Genomic DNA, 21,866 nt, shown 5'->3' on the forward strand with positions numbered 1-21,866 from the left:
CTGATAAAACCCATTTCAAGTTTCTCCATAGTCCAGTGCTGAGGATTTCCAATATTGTCTTATTTAGAGTCAGGGTAAACACCATATTGTGAGCAAACACAAGCAAGCATCAGAAGGTCAAGAATACAAGATGAGAGCAGGGAAGGAAGACAGGGCTCGGGAAAGTGCTGTTAGAAGCCAAGGGAGGTACCAAGAACTGAGCTTTAGAGGGAGGAATTTACAGTGTTTATCAACAGTGTCCAACTGTACAAAGCTTGGCCTTGTAAATCCACTGGCATGGAGCATAAACAGTAAAGAGTGAGATGTGGTTATGGTTAATAGTAAAATCTGTTATAAGCAAAGAAAACAGCTAAAATATGAAGACTGCCCTTGAAAAATTCTTGTGTATTTCTTTTTCTATTAGAAAAACATGCCTTCAAACAGAGTTTTATTTTGCATTTCATCCCAATAAGAAGCTTCTGCTATTTCATAGAATGGTTTGGGTTGGAAAGGAACTTAAGATTCAACCCCCTGCCATGGGCAGAGATGCCTCACACTAGACCATGTTGCTCAAGGCTGTGTTCCTGCACTTGGTTTAATGAACAGTATCTTCCTGTATGGAGACAGGCTGAGAAAGTTGGGGCTGTTCAGCCTGGAGAAGAGAAGCTGCGTGGAGACCTCAGAGCAGCTGCCAGTGTCTGAAGGGTGCCTACAGGGATGCTGGGGAGGGACTCTTCATTAGGGACTGCAGTGACAGGACAAGAGGTAACGGGTTCAAACTGAAACAGCAGAGGTTTAGATTGGATATAAGGAAGAAATTCTTTACTGTGAGGTTGCTGAGGCACTGGAATGGGTTGTCCAGGGAGGTTGTGAATGCTCCATCCCTGGCAGCGTTCAAGGCCAGGTTGGACAGAGCCTTGGGTGATATGGTTTAGTGTGAGGTGTCCCTGCCCATGGCAGGGGGGTTGGAACTGGATGATCTTAAGGTCCTTTCCAACCCTAACTATTCTATGATTCTATGAACAGCACAGCTCATGACTAATAAAGATGTAATTTTAATGTCATCTAAAGAAGCAATTAAACAAATAGGTGACATCTTTTCCTACCTCAAAAATATCATTGTATTAAGCTTGTCCTCAGGCACAGATTTCCTAATGATTTACTGAGGACTTTAAAGCCTGAACCATAACTGCTAATGCTATGAACTACTTATAACCTCAGTTTCAAAGGCCTATTCATTTTGGGGAAACACAAGAGAAACTATAGGCACAAATCACCAGTGTATTGAAAATGAGCTTGAGAAGAGCAAAATGACTATGACTCAAAGGATGACATTTCTTCCTCTTGCCACAGATCAGTTCAGTGCATGACACCAGGAGGGTGCTTCCAGACTGTACTTGCAGGTTTTTAGAGGCTTTTAGAGGAAAGGTTTCCCCTTCTTCAGATGTGGTGAGAATAAGACAATAACTGATTTGTGTGTCCTGTTTTGACTTCAGTTAGGCTGATGGTTTACAAGGGAGCATTCTTTCAAGACAAAACAACTCTGGATTTTCAGTTGAAGGCAAGGGAAAACACATGGTGTTTTCCATGTTTTCATCAACTTTTTGTTCCTTTGCTGACCTCTTCTCATGGAGATTACAAGGGTTTTTTAGAACAAACATGAAGTATTTTTAGAACTTCATTTCACAAATGAAAGGAAGCACAGCAGAAGGTTAATTCGGGAAACAGTTACTCAGTCACTTGGAACAAGCAGAGTCCAAAGGGAAACATTAGTTTTTCCATACACAACTTGGGATTAGTTTCTCTAATTTCAGCTAAAGCCAGAAAACATAAGAGGGTGATTGTCACTGCAAGAGTGAAGTACATAAAGGCACAGGTACAAAGAGGATTCATCATATTTACTGTTGACCAGCATCCACAAATGGGCCTCTCATCACAGACAGACAAGCCAAATCCCACTCATCCATCAGAGATTAGTATCTTTTGTTTTTAGCAGGTTCCCTGACCCATCACTGCTGTTTCTGAACATGTTCCAAAGAGTTCAGGAACGTAAAGTTTAAGGTACATAAGATGAAGATAGGCTGAGAGAGCTGAGCTTGGTCAGCCTGGACAAGAGAAGGCTCCTCAAGGGGAGACCTTAGAGCAGCTCCAGTGCCTAAAGGGGCTGCAGGAAAGCTGGAGAGGGGCTTGGGACAAGGGCCTGTAGAGACAGGACAAGGAGGAATGGCTTTAACCTGCCAGAGGGGAGACTTGTACATCTGCAACACTGATTAATTGGCTTTTGCCTTCCATCAGCATTGACATACAATGAGTTAAACTTAAGTCATGTTCAAACCTGCTAAATGGGGCAGCTTTCTGCTTGAGAAGCAGCCTGCATACCAAAGCATCTCAAGCTCCATCAGATGACAATCATTTTTTGTCTCTCAAATAATCAGGATTTGGAAATGAAAACATAATACTTTACATGCTACAGTGCAGTAACATGATTTGTCCATTGTACAAGCAAAAACAACCCCTTAATTGTTGATGCTGATGACGACTGCACAAAAGGACACTTGCTCTATGTGCTGTCTTAGCAGTATGATATATTTAGATTACTGGAACATATTTAGACTGCTGGGAGCCACATTTGTTTCAGGCTCTAAACTGAAGAAATATCATTGCATCAAGTCAGATTCTTACCAAGAGGCACTTACCTAAAAGCTGCCAGTAAGGGAGCATAAATTGAGTCTCCATCATACACATACAAGTGGTCCCAACTGCACTCTGTGGCAAAGTGATTGAACCGAAGCCTGAGGATTGTGTTTGGCCTGTAAAAACACAATAATGAACAACAAGGTTGTAATTAGCCTCTTTGACACACATGGCAAAGTCCCTCCAACAAACTTGTCTGGTGTGAAGCTCTGCTTTAAACAAGACTAAAACTGAGTGACTTGGTGTAACTGTAGGTGCATCAGACATGTGGCTTTCTTCATTTAGGTCCATGTTCTCATGGGATTAAGCAACATGTTCTTCATGGACAGAAAAAAAACCATGTCCTTAAACTTGCTCTTCAGTTCTGCTGATGGGGACAAGCATTGCTCTTCACCAGTGCTGACTCAATGTCAAGGCTTTGCAGGGGCAAGGAAGGAAATCCTGTAGGTACATTACCCATGAAAAATCACAGCCACCATCAGGGAACTCACCAGAGTTTAAAGCTGTTTTCTACCAATTGACATGATTAAGATGACCTGAGATTATTTATTTGCCCAGAAGCTGGAAGAAATCCTTCTTTTATTACATTATTACTTGTGCAGTACAGACAGCTTGCTGAGGGAAGCCCCTCCAAACTGAAACCAGAAATACACCTCAGTGGATGCTAACCTAAGAAACTATCCATCTTGCTCTCCATCTTCTGGGAACGTGACTAAAGAGGGCAGAAGAATGCAGAGGAGACCCATATTCTACAGGATGGAAGGCCCTGGAGCTTTAACTTTAGCCAAAAAGAAGGTTTTTGGTTGTTACGCAGACTGTCAACACGCACTAAGCACTCACTGCCCCTCACTTGCAGCCTTCCTGATGAATGCAGCTGGCCCAGCACACCCCAGTGTTAACACCACCCTTCAAGAAGCATCTACAGGGCTTGGACAAGCTGCTCTAGTGTAAGGTGCCCCTGTGGGTGGCAGGGGTTGGAACTGGATGAGCTTTAAGATCCCTTCAAACACAAACCATGTTGTGATTTTATGATGTACTCTGTTGACTCACTAAGTCAAGGGAAGACCATCTGGATGCTTGATCCTCCAAGATGCACCAACAGGAAAAAGGTTTTAGCTCCTTGATCTGAGGATGAAAACACTAGTTCAGACACCAAAGCTTCTCAGCACTTCTTTCACTCCACACATAAAAGATGCTCACTAAGCCATAACCAAGTTTAGACACTATTAGTTTCATGGCTAATGAGCAAAGAAACATCTAAAGAGAATCGCACAGAAGCCATGGCAGATACCTAATTTAGGGCTTAGCACAAGGAGGATGAAAATAACACTAGCATTGTGCTTGGACCCCAAGATAAAAGGAAAGTGACTCCATAGAGCCCTGATATTTCCTACCCACAGCTGGGGCTGTTGAAAGGATAGATGTGATTAAGAGGTCTTCAATAGCATTTGCCCTCAGGTTCAGATGAAATCCTTGTTCATCCTAATCAAATAAATTAATAACGTGTCAGCCTGCCATAGAGTCCCCTCCTTCCCACAGAAGGGTAATTCTTTAGGGAGTTATTCTGCAAAGAGAGTCCTTTTTGATAGGCACAATGATCTACCCCAGACCTATGGAAAGAGAGCAGCAGGCACAACTCAAGCATAACATCTTGTTTAAAGAAAAGCTATAAAGAGGACTTGTTTCAAAAGGGAGCAGCTATGAAATTATAGGGGGGTTGCTGCTAATGTAATGCTCTGACAGCTGAAGAGCAGAAACAATCAATAAAATCTTTAGGCCAAGAACAAAAAGAGATTCTCTTCGATACAACTAACAACTCATTATCAGACACGACTCATCTGCAGGACGGCAAGGTGCATGGCTACAGGTTCTGCCCCAGAAGGGATCCTCAGGCTGGATGGATCTCACCTGCCTTGGCTCATCCTGCTGGGAAAAAATGAGGAGGACACCCCAGGATGAGGACATAGCACAGAAGAATCAAGAATGGAGCAAGAGTGAATATAGCAGGGAACACACGGCTTATTTCACATCTGGATGTATCCAGTGTCTCCAGTGCATGACTGGGTTGTACCTTTACTTGCTAACCCCAAAACCCCTCCATATGCTGACATGCTAGCAACGAGGTGAGGGCACCCAGCAGAATTTAACAGCTCTGCAGATGTTGTTTCCCAAGTCCACATCTCTCTGGGAATTTCACTTTTGGCAGAGAGCTTGGGCTATTTTCCCAAGGGTGCCTATTTCAGCTGCTTGAATCAGCCTGATGATCTCCTTTCTGTTTACCACTATCCTCTCACAGCAGGGGACAAGCAATCAGGAAAAGGACACCGACTTAAAGGCTTGGCTATGAAAGAAGGAACGTTTTTGCCCACCTCTTCACAGCAAGTAAGATCTCACTTGAAAGCCCACAAAGTGATAGCTCTCTAGGAAGCTCCTCAGCAGAGCAAACAAAGGCTGAAGGAACAGTTATGGTGACATTATCAGGGACACATGAGCAGCACTTCTGATAAAAATATGAGTCATGCTATCCTATAGAAGAAGTACTGAGAGTTAAGCTGGCTGGACTGGAACTGCTGAGGCTGGGCTGTCTGCAATAGCATTCCTGCAAAACCTACTTTAATTACTTGTAATTCCAAACTGGTTGCAGATGTCTTCTTATTACCTACAAAACTGAAGAGGTGTTGCATCTCACTTTTGATCTTAACCACATTAAAGAACTGGGCTCCTTATTTGGTTAATAGTGAGTGGTAGGCTCCTGGTTTCAGTGTTCTGGATGGTGCTCTGGAACAGCTTAACCCTCACCTTGGAGTATCTCAGGAGCTTAGGCATGTAACTTACTCATCCAAAATAAATGTCTGAAGCAGATGATGTGAATGTCAACTGCCTTTCGCCCATCAAACATCCCAAACACACAGAGAACACTAAGGAAAAGTGTACTCTGGGCTTTTAAAAAGTTCTCATCCACCAAGAGCAGATCCTCCAACACTGAGAGAGCTGGACGGGGTCAGCCTGGACAAAAGAAGGCTCCTCAAGGGGAGAACTTAGAGCAGCTCCGGTGCCTATAAGAAAGCTGGAGAGGGGCTTGGAACAAGGGCCTGTAGGGACAGGCCAAGAGAATGGCTTGAACCTGCCCAAGAGAGGGGAGACTGAGCTGAGCTCTTAGGCAGAAGCTGTTCCCTGGGAGGGTGCTGAGGCGCTGGCACAGGGTGCCCAGAGAAGCTGTGGCTGCCCCATCCCTGGCAGTGCTCAAGGCCAGGTTGGACACAGGGGCTTGGAGCAGCTGCTCCAGTGGAAGGGGTCCCTGCCCGTGGCAGGGTTTGGAGCTGGAGCAGCTTTAAGCTCCCTTCCAGGCTGGGATTCCTATGGTTCTAAGATGCCAAGAGACCTCAGCTTACAGGCATTCAATGCAAGTCCACTCTCTTATATGAGTCATTCCAATCCACAAAGTGCTCTACGTACAGATTCAGGGAACAGCATGGAATGTAACTCAATACATAGCTGTTATCACACAGCATCATAACTGACCTTGTAAAGGCTGAGAAACTAAACAAAGTGGTTTCACAGACCTGGCATCAGAATGCACCTATGAAAACTGTATTCCAACAAATCAGATGCTCTGAACTGCTGCACCATCAATCACAGGACAGTCAGAGGGGATGCACTAAATATGTTACTCCTAAAATTCTCTGCAAGAAATCACTATAAGGAAGATGAGGATCAAACACAGGAAAGGAAGCAAACCAGGGGAGGAGGTCCAAGGGTCTTCTGCAGTTTAGGAAGCCTTTGCAAAACAGGTTAGTGGTACCCCTGAAGTCTTCATGACCCAGGGAATAAATAAGCATCTGAAGTGCATCATACAGAAACTGATTCTTCATGAATAAGAGGCTTTAGTTTGCTCTATTTTTTAACATACTGCCAAAGAGTCCCATTCATGGGCTTCAAGCCCAAGATCCGAATGGCCTGATAGAGTAACAGTTAAATGAATCATGATTCTTCATTTATTTACACAAATGCATGGATTTTCATGTTCCACATGCAGCCTCAACACGTGGGGTATTTTACACAGCAAATCTGTAATTCAGAAGTCACTTTGGTAGGCTCAGCTGCACAAAAAAACAGACTAAATGCTGCTCTATTTAGTTTTAAGGATAGCACAAAAGATCTAACATCAGTCAATGCAGATAAACCTCATCTAAAATTCACAATAAGCAACACTAAGCCCTAGGTTTTCTGCACTCACCTTCCTTCAATGAGCCACGTGCATTTTGTTTTGTATTTGTAATTCCCAGGCCCATCCGTGACATATCCTGAAGGTCCAGTGAGTCTGTAATGAAAAACCAAAGACAAGCATTAGTCTCCAGCAGAACGAAGCATTCATGAAGGTTTTCCTAAGTTTGGAAGATCCATCATAAGGGTTTTGGTTACTTCAGAGCCACTACAAACAAACCAACAGCTCAACAAAACACAGCTGAGCAATTGGGTTCTCCTGTTAAATTCTGGGCATGCTTTCTGATGATTGCCCTTGAAGAACAACAGTTGAGAGTGATGGTTTCTCAACCAGACCAATGGTATGGTTTCAAATCTGTATCTATGGAGACATCACATAACCAGAAAGTTGAATTTCCTAACAGAAAAGCTAAAATTGTTCCTATACAATATATATCCCTTATTCCTTTATACAAACAACACGATTCTTGCATAAGGCTTGGATGAAGTCCATGAATGCAACCTCTCACCCATTCACTACCTGACTCCTCACAAAGCTCCTTTATGACCTCCTGACCAAAAGACTGATCCCTATAACCCTTTAGTGCAAATTAAGACCTTCATTCCTCAAGCACCAAGAGCTGCATCACTCAGGACACCAGAGCATGGCAGCTGCAGGCAGCCACCACCTTCATCCCCATATCATCCCATATTAAGTGACTGAAATCCTAGAGCTGAGTGGTCCCCACTGCCAGAACAGTGCCAGGACAACTCTATGAACATCCTTTCCCCCGTGCATCTGTAATTACATGTTGACAACTTGACAGCAGCAAAAGGCTGTGGAGAAGGAGGTAAAAGCAGAAAGTACAGTTTGTATCAGTCATCCCAGGACACTCAGTGACCTGCACCACTTAAAACCATGAAAAATTAAGGTGCCACTGAAAGAGAGAAGGGAACAAAGCCAACAAAGGACTCAGTTGTGTCAACATCTGCAAAGCACCATACAAAAAGTCATGCAAAGTCTATACAACTGCACTGTCTGGCCACTGCTTGCAGGGCTGTCCAAACAGAAGCAGCAAACCCCATAGGTCAGAAGGGTGCTCTGATGAACAGTTGGCAGCACATCTCAGAACTACGTTCAGCCCTTTGTTGTGGTACCAAGGAAATGGATATTCAGGCTCGGCACTTGGAATGCTCATCACATGTAATGACCACGAATTAGGGACATAGGAAAGAGTGAGTGAAGCCACACAAACTCTGCATTCATGTTTCCATTACTCCTACCCTCCAAACGTGACAACCAAACACATCCACATCACTGAAGTTAACTATCCACTGGCTGCAGCTGCAGCTTCTCCTCTCCATAGATTCTAATGAGGTATATTTTCTGCAAAGGTCTCCAAAGGGCAGGTTGGACACAGGGGCTTGGAGCAAGCGGCTCCAGTGGAAGGGGTCCCTGCCCATGGCTGGGGTTGGAACTGGATGAGCTTTAAGGTCCCTTCAACACAAAACGGTCTCGGGTTCTATTCTCATGGCCAACAGAGACGACAATCACACTTCATCAATGCTGAAGGAGAAGGATCTAGCAGGAATTTGAAGTACCAGATATATCACTGGGCTCCAAAAGAACAGGCACTGAGGTTCTGCATCTACTGCCTTCACACAGAGGCTGGTAGGAACATACATAGGCACAAGACAAAGGCAAGAGCCAGATCATTGAGATACATGCTCCCATCTCATATACATGAGTCAAAGTATTCCAGATTGTCCTCAACAAATAGCTGAAGTATGGCAGAACCAGCTGAAGATACATTAACAGGGCAGGATGACCTCAAATGGAAGCGGTATTTGCAGATGCCCAACCACTATGGTCTGGAAGAACCCTTACCAGCACCCGAAGCAGGACTGGCACCTGAACCTATGGAGGTGATAAACTCCACCATCAGCAGGTGGAAGGAGCACAACACAGCCTTGTGGTAAACCTACATCATCCCACCTGCAACACACTTGTAGCAAACCAAGACCACTGCAAAATCGTATTTGGCAGAAAAGAGAAGGAAACAAGATCAGAAGTTTCCACAGCCCATATCTTGGAACCTATTGCTGTGTCTTTTCCAAGTGATCTGTTAATGCCATCATGTAATCATTCTGAAATAGCTGGCCTGAGCCCAAATGATTTTCCACAATCTTTTCCATAAAGCACTTGAAGGTTCATCCCTCATCCAAATTAACAAGGCAAAACCCACAGATTTTGACAACCCCCTTCCCCTTCGTATCCATTTCTTATAACACTTTTCAACCTCAGACTCAGTGCAATATTTTCAAAAGGCAGGTACTGAATATATATTTATTTAAGGCTTTGAAAAGCCACATTTGTTATTTCCTGAGCAGGAATTTGCAAATCCAGATGTCAATTCTAAGCTGTACACAATAACATATGGGCTTTTTATCTGTAAATTCACCCCCTGGATAATAATACCTGTGGAAAAGGAAGGAATCCATCTGTATCAACACTTCGGTACTGACAGCATAAAGAGACTCTGGAAACCTGAGCAAGTCCCACAAGCACAAAATGAGCTAATGCAGCCTTCACAGAGTCTCTGCTCAGGAAACCCTTGGAACAATCTTCTCTGGAAACTATTATTAAACCATTCACCACAGAAATGCTATCAAGAGTGATAGGAACAAAAAGTACAGCAATGCTGTTAGTAATACAGCCCCAGCTATGTCATATCATGGGGGGAAAAAAGAGCATTTCAACATCAGCATAATTTAATCATATTTAGGTATTTTTATAGGGAACATAAGGACTTTTGACAGTGGTTTGTAGGGACAGGCCAAGGGGAATGGCTTGAACCTGCCCAAGAGAGGGGAGACTGAGCTGAGCTCTTAGGCAGAAGCTGTTCCCTGGGAGGGTGCTGAGGTGCTGGCACAGGGTGCCCAGAGAAGCTGTGGCTGCCCCATCCCTGGCAGTGTTCAAGGCCAGGTTGGACACAGGGGCTTGGAGCAGCTGCTCCAGTGGAAGGGGTCCCTGCCCATGGCAGGGGTTGGAGCTGGAGGAGCTTTAAGCTCCCTTCAACCCAAACCAGGCTTGGGATGCTATGATTCTATGATAGTTCAGCAATATAAAAATAAACCATGGGATTTAGCTCCTAAAATAATAACCAAACCCAAGTATTTAACAAATACCATATCAAAGACGTTCAACTGCAAGTTACCAAATTCTTTACTAAGCTTAAGAAGCTGCTGCCATGATGAGCAAATAAAGAGTATTAAAATAGTAGTAATAATCAGAGTTGACATCTCTGAAAGCAAAAGGAATTGGGACTGAGCTCTTACCCACATACTGCCTGGTATGAGGAGGGCATCAGCAAAACGATGTTACTCTATGAACAGCCTCCTACAGACATGCTCCAAGAAAGAAATGAACACAAAGCACTAAAAGCAAACTGAAGCTTTTAGAAAGAAGACATAATGTAGAAGGAATTCTGTCTTTACATTCAATAGGGAAAGCTAAACTGATGTCCCAGCTCTAGTAAAAAGGGCAAACAAACTCCTTGTTGTTTCCAACTCAGTCCTGGTTGGGCTTTACATGACACCAGCACTGGTGGGCACTGATAACCAGGATATATCCTATACAACGTTTTGGCTTTGTCCACATTGAAAGGCTCAGGAATGGAATAAACAAGTAACTCGAGGAGCGAAAACACTCTAGGAATGAAGTACTTCAGCACAGGACATTCTCCTAACATACATGGGGCTATACATAAGTGAGACTCCACATGCAGCATTGTGTGCAGTTCTGGTGTCCTCAACATAAAAAGGACATGGAACTGTTGGAACAAGTCCAGAGGAGGCCACGAGGATGCTCAGGGGCTGGAGCAGCTCCTGTATGGAGACAGGCTGAGAAAGTTGGGGCTGTTCAGCCTGGAGAAGAGAAGCTGCGTGGAGACCTCAGAGCAGCTTCCAGTGTCTGAAGGGGGCTACAGGGATGCTGGGGAGGGACTGTTCATTAGGGACTGCAGTGATAGGACAAGGGGTAATGGGTTCAGACTGAAAAAAGGGGAAGTTTAGATTGGATCTAAGGAAGAAATTCTTTACTGTGAGGGTGCTGAGGCACTGGAATGGGTTGCCCAAGGAAGTTGTGAATGCTCCATCCCTGGCAGTGTTCAAGACCAGCTTGGATGAAGCCTTGGGTGCCATGGTTTAGTGTGAGGTGTCCCTGCCCATGGCAGGGGGTTGGAACTGGATGATCTTAAGGTCCTTTCCAAACCTAACTATTCTGTGATACTGTAATACTCTCACAACACACACTAGAAGACACCTACCCCCCAGGTAAGATGCCACAAACACCACCAGGCTCTGAAGTCTTTTCCCTACTAAATACCTTCAGCATATTTGTTATATCATAGAATCATAGAATGGTTAGGATTAGAAAGGACCTCAAGATCATCCAGTTCCAACCCCCTTGCCATAGGCAGGGATACCTCACACTAAACCATGGCACCCAAGGCTCCATCCAGCCTGGCCTTGAACACTGACAGAGATGGAGCATTCACAACTTCATCATTCAGATGCAAGACTTAGACACAAGGAAGCAAGGAGAATATCAATTCCTGTCTGTCTTTGCTAACTAATAGGATGTGATGCTTCTCTGCTAGAAGCACTTATGCACTACTTGGGTGTTCCAGCTCTTACCCTACAAGGTGCAGGTGCTACACTCTAAGAAAACAAAAAGCAAGGTCCTTTAAGTGCTTCCTGTTGCATAAACACCCATACACACAGGTGGGAAAACACACAAAGCCTCAGTAATGCATTTAGCACCTACAAAGCCACAATATTAACTTTAAAACCTCCAGGTGCAAAAACAATTGCAAAGATCTGTTTATAAAACTCCACATTGAAAACCATATCCATATCCTCATGTGCATGCACGCACTACTTAAGGCTTGTTTCCAACTCTTACAGGTGGAAGCAGTGTTCTGTAGAGCAGGTGTGAGTTTTGCACTGATTTTCACATGGGCTGCAATACTTAAAGGGGAAAAAAGGGATTTGAGAGCTGAATTCCAAGGGCTTCCACCTTGAGTGATGCCTGGTTCCGTATCTTGTAAGACAAAGGCAAAAGGGAAGCAAGGAAAGGGATGGAGACAGCAAAAGAGAACTTCAAAGGGAGAGACTGTACATTAAAGAGTTCTGTGTGTTCAGCTACTCCCTGCTAGTTCTGGGAATCCCTGACAAGCACAACATTAATGCAAGAGAATAGGATACAAACAATAGCATCTCCTGGGTAAAAAGCCAGATGTGATACTGGAAAAGATCAGATAAATCCATGTTTCAATACAGCACAAGTAATAACAGACATATGCATTTCTCAAACACAGATTAGCACACAGCAACAAAGTTCCTACAGAGACGTGAAATGCACAACTAGGCAAAGACTCCAAGCTGTTTTCTAATTACCATCTAATGAATCTAAAGTGATTCCTCTTGTTAACAGCCGAGGACAAAAAGTCACAAAGTTGAGAATAAATTATAACGTGGGATAAAATCATTCCGCAGCACTCCCTTCCAAAGCACTGCAACAGTGAAGGTACGTGATGGCAACGGGGTGCTGTATAAATTCATGTTCACTGGAGGAGATGGGATGGAGCAGCCCTGACGAGCAGCACTTGGGGCTGTTGGGTGAGCAGAAGCTCCCCATGAGCCAGCTCCAGTGAGCTCTTGAGCCCAGAACCCCCCCGTGTGCTGGGCTGCACCCCCAGAGCATGAGCAGCAGCTCAGGGAGGGGATCCTGCCCCTCTGCTGTGCTCTGGGGAGACCCCCCCTGCAGCCCTGCTCCAGCTCTGGGGCAGCAGCACAAGAGGGACGTGGAGCTGCTGGAGAGAGGCCAGAGGAGGCCATGGAGCTGCTGCGAGGGCTGGAGCAGCTCTGCTCTGGAGCCAGGCTGAGAGAGCTGGGCTGGGGCAGCCTGGACAAGAGAAGGCTCCTCAAGGGGAGAGCCCAGAGCAGCTCCAGTGCCTAAAGGGGCTGCAGGAAAGCTGGAGAGGGGCTTGGGACAAGGGCCTGGAGGGACAGGCCAAGGGGAATGGCTTGAACCTGCCCAAGAGAGGGGAGACTGAGCTGAGCTCTGAGGCAGAAGCTGTTCCCTGGGAGGGTGCTGAGGCGCTGGCACAGGGTGCCCAGAGAAGCTGTGGCTGCCCCATCCCTGGCAGTGCTCAAGGCCAGGTTGGACACAGGGGCTTGGAGCAGCTGCTCCAGTGGAAGGGGTCCCTGCCTGTGGCAGGGGTTGGGGCTGGAGGAGCTTTAAGGTCCCTTCCAACACAAACCAGGCTGGGATTCTGTGAAGAGGTAAAATGCAGGCTGGTTTTAATTCACTACCCAGAAAAGGCACACTGCCTTGTTTGGTTTACATAACACATTAAACCTTAACCTCTAAGAGGTCACCAATGGATCTCAAGATTGCTTTGTACTGCATTCACTAAAACTGCACTGACACTTACAACAGCACAGAAGAATTATCACCATTATTGTCTGGAGAGCTTTAGCACAGCTTTTCCACCCATAAAACCACACAAAAAAACAAACCCCAAACCCAGTTCTCATCCTAATTTTGAACTTGCTAAATCTGACACTGATGCAAACAATGAGTTTTCCTCCTCTCCCCCCTTTCCTTCCCAAGAGATGCTTTGCTGCCTCAAGAACACCACAATTAAAAGCCATTGTTTCGGGTAAATCTGAAGTTGAAGCCAATAAAGAAAGGGCTGTTACAGCCTATTACCAGAACAATGGCATTCCAGCCTCAATTGATTAACAATTTAGCTTTGTTCATTTGCTCTCTAAACGCCTGAGGTTGAAGGATAGATATATCCTTCTAGGGTCTGCTATAAGCAAATGCCCTCACTTAAAGGCAGGGAAGGATGCTCAGCAACAATAGGGGATGAGGAAGCAGATGAATTTAATCTATGCAGGTACTTGATGAGTTTTGAATGTGTAACAGCTAAATCCCCTCTTCTGCCACACCGTGGGCACAGCTGGGAAGAGAAATTCATTATATCCCAGCTCTCACACCGATGAGGGTAATGGTATCAGTGCAAAATCAAGTTCCATAAGGATTTAACCTCTGCAGGAAAAGGAAAAGATGAACAACTCTGGGTGTACAGAGACTCCAATGCCTCCAGCGCACCTAAGAGAGTCCTCAAGGGGAGTGAACTCATGCAAAACTCACTGCTCACCATAATCCCAGAGCGTCACATCTATTGTAGAATCACATCATAGAATCCCAGCCTGGCTTGGGTTGGAAGGGATCTTAAAGCTCCTCCAGCTCCAACCCCTGCCACAGGCAGGGACCCCTTCCACTGGAGCAGCTGCTCCAAGCCCCTGTGTCCAACCTGGCCTTGAGCACTGCCAGGGATGGGGCAGCCACAGCTTCTCTGGGCACCCTGTGCCAGCGCCTCAGCACCCTCCCAGGGAACAGCTTCTGCCTCAGAGCTCAGCTCAGTCTCCCCTCTCTTGGGCAGGTTCAAGCCATTCCCCTTGGCCTGTCCCTCCAGGCCCTTGTCCCAAGCCCCTCTCCAGCTTTCCTGCAGCCCCTTTAAGCACTGGAGCTGCTCTCAGGTCTCACCAGAGCCTTCCCTTCTCTGAGCAGCCCCAGGTCACTCACAGTCTGTCTACAACAAAGGGTGCAAAGTCACTTCTTCACCCTAAAGCTTTTCCAATTACTCCTCCATGGTGCCATCACATCGGTTTCTGCATCACCTTAAGGACAGCTCTACCCTGTGATTTCCAAAACTCTGGGGTAAGACCTTCTGGTGTGCATCTCCATCTCCAAGAAGCCCAGCTCATCTCCTCACACTGGGGTAATGGTGGCTTGACACAGGATCTGAAGAAAGGTCCTGACTTCAATGGGAACACTCCTCAACAGCTCCAAAAAGCACACAAGCACTTTGCAAGCTACAAGCAGATGAAGGTGACTCCATTAGTGAGCTACAACTACAGCCCATCTAAACACTCAAGTTGGACAGCCCGAGCTCAATATTCCCACAGAAGTGCCATACTCCTTAACACAAAGGTACACAGCCACAAAATCCCTACAAAGCCTGACGGCTTTGCAAGCAAAAAGCATCTTCAACCATTCTCACAGCATGATGCTGCTGTTCCAGTGCTCACAAACCATCCTCTGCATTGCCTTCATCACGGTTTTCCTCCCAGAGAGGATTGAGTATCTCAAGGTCACTCTGCACTACACCAATCTCACCATGGCACAAGGTCAGAGAGGAGGGACAATCAGTCCCTATGTTCACTATCTGCTGTTTGCATCCCACTTTCCATGGCAGAGTTAAATTGATGCTACGGAGGTGTCTGGCTTTGAAAAAAACAGATGACTGACACAGTTTGAAATGGGAAACACGATTTCTCCCAAGGAAAAGATTAGTTTGTCCTTCTGTGTGAGATATGTAAATATATGGAAAGTGATTTCCTGGCTGCTGATCAGAGATAAGGGCAAAGCCTGGAAAACCCTTCGAGGTCTGACAAAGGATGCTTAGGGAAACTGCAGCAGGTAAAGCACTGCAGCAGGTATCAACACAGCCTCTTCTGTCTGAGTCACAACCTGCGGCACTGGTGCTCACAAACCTGCTAAATCCCTCTTTGCTCCTGAAAGATAGGCCTTAATCTGACAAGCTGCTGTGCTCCAAAGAAGAATGAACGACCATGGACAGGCTGAGAGAGATCAGGAGGAACAAACATAGCATTTGTTCCTACAATCTTAGAAATCATAGAATCATGGAAGGGTTTGGGTTGGAAAAGACCTTAAATCCCATCCAGCTCCAACCCCTGCCACGGGCAGGGACCCCTTCCACTGGAGCAGCTGCTCCAAGCCCCTGTGTCCAACCTGGCCTTGAGCACTGCCAGGGATGGGGCAGCCACAGCTTCTCTGGGCACCCTGTGCCAGCGCCTCAGCACCCTCCCAGGGAACAGCTTCTGCCTCAGAGCTCAGCTCAGTCTCCCCTCTCTTGGGCAGGTTCAAGCCATTCCCCTTGGCCTGTCCCTCCAGGCCCTTGTCCCAAGCCCCTCTCCAGCTTTCCTGCAGCCCCTTTAGGCACTGGAGCTGCTCTGGGCTCTCCCCTTCAGGAGCCTTCTCTTGTCCAGGCTGCCCCAGCCCAGCTCTCTCAGCCTGGCTCCAGAGCAGAGCTGCTCCAGCCCTCGCAGCAGCTCCATGGCCTCCTCTGGCCTCTCTCCAGCAGCTCCACGTCCCTCTTGTGCTGCTGCCCCAGAGCTGGAGCAGGGCTGCAAGAGGGGTCTCACAGAGCACAGCAGAGGGGCAGGATCCCCTCCCTGAGCTGCTGCTCACACTCTGGGGGTGCAGCCCAGCATACGGGGGGGTTCTGGGCTGCAGTGCACACTGATGGGTCACAGTTGGCTTTCAGTAACTAACCCACCAGTGAGTCAAAAGGCTAAAACCCATCATTTTCAAAGGCTGCTCCTCTCCAGTTGGCCACCAATATCTCCATCATGCCCCAGTCATGACACACTGTCCAGCTCCTGCGCTTCTGCTATCACCAACAGTGAATGCCACCAAACTCATCTCTTTGGTGATGGTCTGGCTGGTCCCTCTGCCATTATACCACCAGAGCTGCCCCAAGCTTTCAGCATCATTAACAGCATCAATCTGGAAACGCTTCCTCCACCTTCCCTTAAGTACTCTTGAGGCACACCTGAGCTCCTCCCAGTTGTTCCTTTAACATCCTGCTGGCCCAACCAGCTCTTCTGCTGGAGAAGGAGAGGAATTTCAAAGGCATTTAATCTAGAAACACACTTCAAATCCTCTTTATTAGAGGAGCCTGGTTTATCTCTTACCCTGTACACCAGTGACTTATATCCAGGGCGAAATCATTTGACAAGGCACCAAATTAACCCAACCTCAATACTCAGACAACAGAAACAAACAAGGAAGAAAAGTTGGTTTCCCTCCTCCAAAACCATGTCCTCATGTCAGAGGACATAGAAATAGTGAGAAACTACTGCATCCCCAAACCAACCAGCATTGCACCTGTTTTACAACCACTAGTTAAAGATACTGCCCTGTAATAACACCCACATTTGGACACGTCAGAAACGCACTGGAGCTCCACCTAATGCTCTTGCCTCGGAGTTTCTCCACCCATTATATCAAACTGGAAACATCCCAAAGGTATATCCATGTCTATCTTCCCATTTCTTTATTTCCAGCCCCATCTCCAAAGCAACAAAGCAGCCCTGTTCACCCCAGCACCTCAGCTCTCCCTCTGTCGAACCAAACATCCAAGCTGAAATGTAAATGTAGATTACTGTGTACCTTGACTACAGCAAGTTCTTCCCCACAGTCACATTTATGGGGGAAAACAAAGAAGGAAAGACATCATAAATATCATTACACTGCAGGAGCATCTTCTTCACGCAACCTGTTGTTAAGTGCAGGGTTTGGTGGCTTTGCTCTGCTTCATTTCATTGCTGTGCCTCCATACTGCAACAGCTCCACTCTTGATCATCAGTCTGTTTTTATCTCCCAGACACCCTCCCCACTGCCACTATTATAAGCAGAAACGTTATCATGACAAAAGGCCACTTCGTGACGTCCCTCCGAAGCCCACCTTCATCCAACAACCATACAGGAGACAACGGCCATGCAGATGGTGCACGCTACAACAGTTGTCTGTTCAGCTGATCTAACAGTTGCACTCTGCTTTCCCCATCTGTTCACAAATCCCTTTAATGCATCTTGCCCTAGTTCTCTCAAATCAAGATAATTTAGCTGCAAGTGTTTGTAATGCCTGAAGAAACTCGACTGTCGTCTTTCACTGGTGGTTCTGAAATGCTCCTGGAGTCTATAGCAGTAAGTTGGGTGCTTCACACCTGGCAGAAGAAGACAACAGTGCAGAGCAGAAGGAAATAAAGACTGATTTGGGTTGGAAGGGAGCTTAAAGCTCCTCCAGCTCCAACCCCTGCCACAGGCAGGGACCCCTTCCACTGGAGCAGCTGCTCCAAGCCCCTGTGTCCAACCTGGCCTTGAGCACTGCCAGGGATGGGGCAGCCACAGCTTCTCTGGGCACCCTGTGCCAGCGCCTCAGCATCCTCACAGAGAAGAGTTTCTGCCTAAGAGCTCAGCTCAGTCTCCCCTTGGGCAGGTTCAAGCCATTCCCTTTGTCCTACAGTCCCTCTCCAAGTGTCTTGTAGGTTCCCTTTAGGTGAAATTAGATAAAGTCAGACAATAACTTTGGCTGGGAGGTTAGATCCCATTAAACCATTTGCCTCTGCAGCAGAAAAAGGAATACAGCATCCCCTCTGTTCCTTGCACACAATGAATCCTTATAACCTGTGTCCAGGAGCCCTCGTAAGCAATCTTACACAATACATCCCATACAGCATACCCCAAACCCCAACACCCTGCAAGACGAAAGTAAGGAGAAAGCACATTATTGCGATCATCAAAGAAAATCAGCAAGGTCTAATGAAAAACGATCTACAGAACCAAACAGGTACCATTGAGGTGTATCACTGGGAAATGAAAACAAATTCATGGCATTAGATGATCCAGCCCAACTACAGATAATATGCAAGACACACACTATGTCTTTGACCAGAGAAGCTGTGGCTGCCCCATCCCTGGCAGTGCTCAAGGCCAGGTTGGACACAGGGGCTTGGAGCAGCTGCTCCAGTGGAAGGGGTCCCTGCCTGTGGCAGGGGTTGGAGCTGGAGGAGCTTTAAGGTCCCTTCCAACACAAACCAGGCTGGGATTCTGTTTCATGATGCACTTCTGATTCTATCAATTTGAATCCCTTTTTCCAGCAGTCAACATCATTCCATTCGTTATTCCGCCCTCCCTCCTGTTTCAGAAGTTAATCGTGATGCTCCATTGGTTGCAAAGAGAACACAAGGTTTGTTGGATGATTTTTCAACACTTCGTCAAAATTAGAAGCATTTAATTAGTCAAAAATGTATCTTCAGTACATGTATGCGGATTTCTGCTGCAATTCACCTCCTCTGTGTACCTTGGAAATAAAGCATCGGAATTCCAGCTTTTAAAGCACGCACACTCAGAACTGACAGACACGTCAATATTCTCCTCCAGCTGAAGAGCACTTTAGTCTGATAGGCTTTGAAGTCACCAGTCCTGCATTTAAACACAGGCAAAAGTGTTCACTCGTGGGACGTGTGTTGTATGGCGAATGAAATCACAACATCACAGAGTGGTCTGCGTTGGAAGGGGCCTTAAAGCTCATCCAGTTCCAACCCCTGCCACGGGCAGGGACACCTTCCACTGTAGCAGCTTGCTCCTAAGCCCCATCCCATGTTGGGTATCCAACCTGGAAATGGGGCTGAGCTGCTGATATAACCTTCCATCCAGCAGGAATCAGAAGGATATGGAATTCAAGGCCATCCCCATGGCGCAATGACCATTGTCCTACTGCAGTTTGCCAAGACACATACAAAAACCACCAACTCCCTACCAGGAAAACTGATTCAGCAGCAGCAATCCCTTCCCCTTTCCAAAGCTTCCCACCTCTTCCTAACCCTTCCACCTCAAAATACTCAATTGAAACCCTCAAGAAGCATGTTTAAGTTCAGTGTTAACTGCACAGGTGCCCCTCACCATCACTGCTGACTTCCAGGCCAGATGCAGAGCACAGTACCTTGTAGTAGCGTTTAGAGAAGAGCTCAAGCAAAGATCAGCCAGTTTTGCAGCAAGAAAAGGAAAATGAAAGTATTAAGACATCCTATAAATAAATACCACGGCCTGACCCACTTTCCTAACAGGGATAGAAATCATTCCTTTTATTTCCTGCCTGATTCCTACTAAGCGACTACGGATCAGCGCTACCTGCTGGGAAGATTGTTCCCTAAGAAAAACTCACTTCGGAAACAGCTCGGCGTGAAGGTTAACTTCCACTTGGTGCTGACCTGAAAAACCAGGATGCTGACGTAGAGCCTCAGGTGTAGATCACTAAAATAGTAAAAGTACGTCCCAAGATGCAGACAGGGCTTGGTGAACTGACAGAATGACAATCTCGGATGGTTTAAAGCAGGTTTCTGGCTGAAGTGACACAGAGAAGGTCATGAAAAGAGCTGGGAATTGACAGTCAAATAGGAATCATAGAATCATAGAATAGTTAGGATTGGAAAGGACCTCAAGATCATCCAGTTCCAACCCCCCTGCCATGGGCAGGGACACCTCACACTAAACCATATCACCCAAGGCTTCATCCAACCTGGCCTTGAACACTGCCAGGGATGGAGCATTCACAACCTCCCTGGGCAACCCATTCCAGTGCCTCACCAACCTAACAGAAAAGAACTTCTACCTTCTATCCAATCTAAACTTTCCCTATTTCAGTTTGAACCCATTACCCCTTGTCCTGTCACTACAGTCCCTAATGAACAGTCCCTCTCCAGCATCCCTGTAGGCCCCTTCAGACACTGGAAGCTGCTCTGAGGTCTCCACGCAGCCTTCTCTTCTCCAGGCTGAACAGCCCCAACTTTCTCAGCCTGTCTCCATACAGGAGCTGCTCCAGCCCCTGAGCATCCTCGTGGCCTCCTCTGGACTTGTTCCAACAGTTTCAAGTCCTTTTTATGTTGAGGACACCAGAACTGCACACAATGCTCCAGGTGAGGTCTTACAAGAGCAGAGCAGAGGGGCAGGATCACCTCCTTCGATCTCATGGAAACACAGAATGGTTTGGATTGAAGGGATCTTAAACCTCACCCAGTTCCAACCCCTTGGCATGGGCAGGGACACCTTCCACTAGAGCAGCTTGCTCCAAGCCCCATCCAACCTTGAACACTGACAGGGATGAAACAGACATTTAAGATTGTCAATATCCAGAAGCAGAAAAGATGGGAACAAAAAGCTTTGTCTTCTAATTTCTACTTTTAAAAGAACTTCTCATTTCCACACAAATACTGGAGCAAAATTGTAGTCACATACAACACACAAAGTGTTACGAAATACTCTGTTCCTTACATTCCCCCTTCCATTCCCCCCCTTCCCTTACACTCCCATCCCTGGCAGTGCTCAAGGCCAGGTTGGATGGGGCTTGGAGCAACCTGCTCTAGTTGAAGGTGTCCCTGCCCATGGCAGGGGAATGGAACATGGATGAGCTTTAAGGCCCCTTCCAACTCAAACCACTCTGTGATTTTCCAGTTCAAGCAGCTGTTCTATCCCAGGGCTTGTGGTGCTTAATTCTTAATCCCAAGGAGAAAGAAGAATGATTTGCAACCCCTTGAAGAAAAGCACAAGTGGTATTTTCCCCAAATGACTCATTTTTAATGAAAGCAATTTCACACCAAGTAGAAAAGCAGGAGCTAAATATTGAACACTTGAAGTATTTCATTAAGGCAGATGTACACAGTTAGCTTCCTTGAGAAGTCCCTTTTAAGTCGAACAGAACTCAAAAGATAACTCAGATGACGCAAACTTAGGCAGGTCTCCATTTAGATACTAAAACAGCAGATATTGTCCAGTTACATCTTCTCACTTCGCTGCTGCTGCAGCAGTGTGCTGGGCTCATGACTCCACACACCACCAAACTCAGTCACACTGCTGCCAAGTAGGTCACATAGCAATGTGAAACAAGCTGGTATTCAGATGGGAAACAAGGGGGAAAGGGAAAGTAAGGCAAGAGTATATTGAATTCTAAGGCTCCTCAAGAAGCAATCTGCTATCAAAACGCAGCTCCAGCACGTCTATAAGCTTACATCAACCTCTGTGTTCAACTCCACACCAGTAATACTGATACTGAAGATCAGCCTCGTAAAGCTGTATGTTTGGTGAGCATAAAACCTCACTCTATACAAACCCTCTGGAGGCTTTTATCAGTTAAATGGCTGGTTAAATTCAACTGAAAGAGTCAACAGATGTCATCAACCCCATGAATGCTCTACAGATCCCTCATATTGTTACTGCTGTAAAGAAATACAGCTTTTGATGGGATGCTGTTCACAGCTACCAAGTGGCA

At 46.2% G+C, this 21,866-nt stretch overlaps 1 protein-coding gene across 1 annotated transcript in view; it reads right to left on the reverse strand.

Moving 5' to 3' along the window:
• Window positions 1-21,866, reverse strand: part of ATRN (attractin) — a 173,494-nt gene that overhangs the window by 125,246 nt on the left and 26,382 nt on the right. The window contains exons 2-3 of the mRNA XM_034064576.1: window positions 6,911-6,994; window positions 2,676-2,789 (exon numbers count right to left, since the gene is read on the reverse strand). Coding sequence (XP_033920467.1) covers window positions 2,676-2,789; window positions 6,911-6,994 — 198 coding nt within the window. The remainder of the gene's footprint in view (window positions 1-2,675; window positions 2,790-6,910; window positions 6,995-21,866) is intronic.

Source organism: Melopsittacus undulatus, chromosome 7 (genome assembly GCF_012275295.1).
Source record: "Melopsittacus undulatus isolate bMelUnd1 chromosome 7, bMelUnd1.mat.Z, whole genome shotgun sequence".
NCBI lineage: Eukaryota > Metazoa > Chordata > Aves > Psittaciformes > Psittaculidae > Melopsittacus > Melopsittacus undulatus.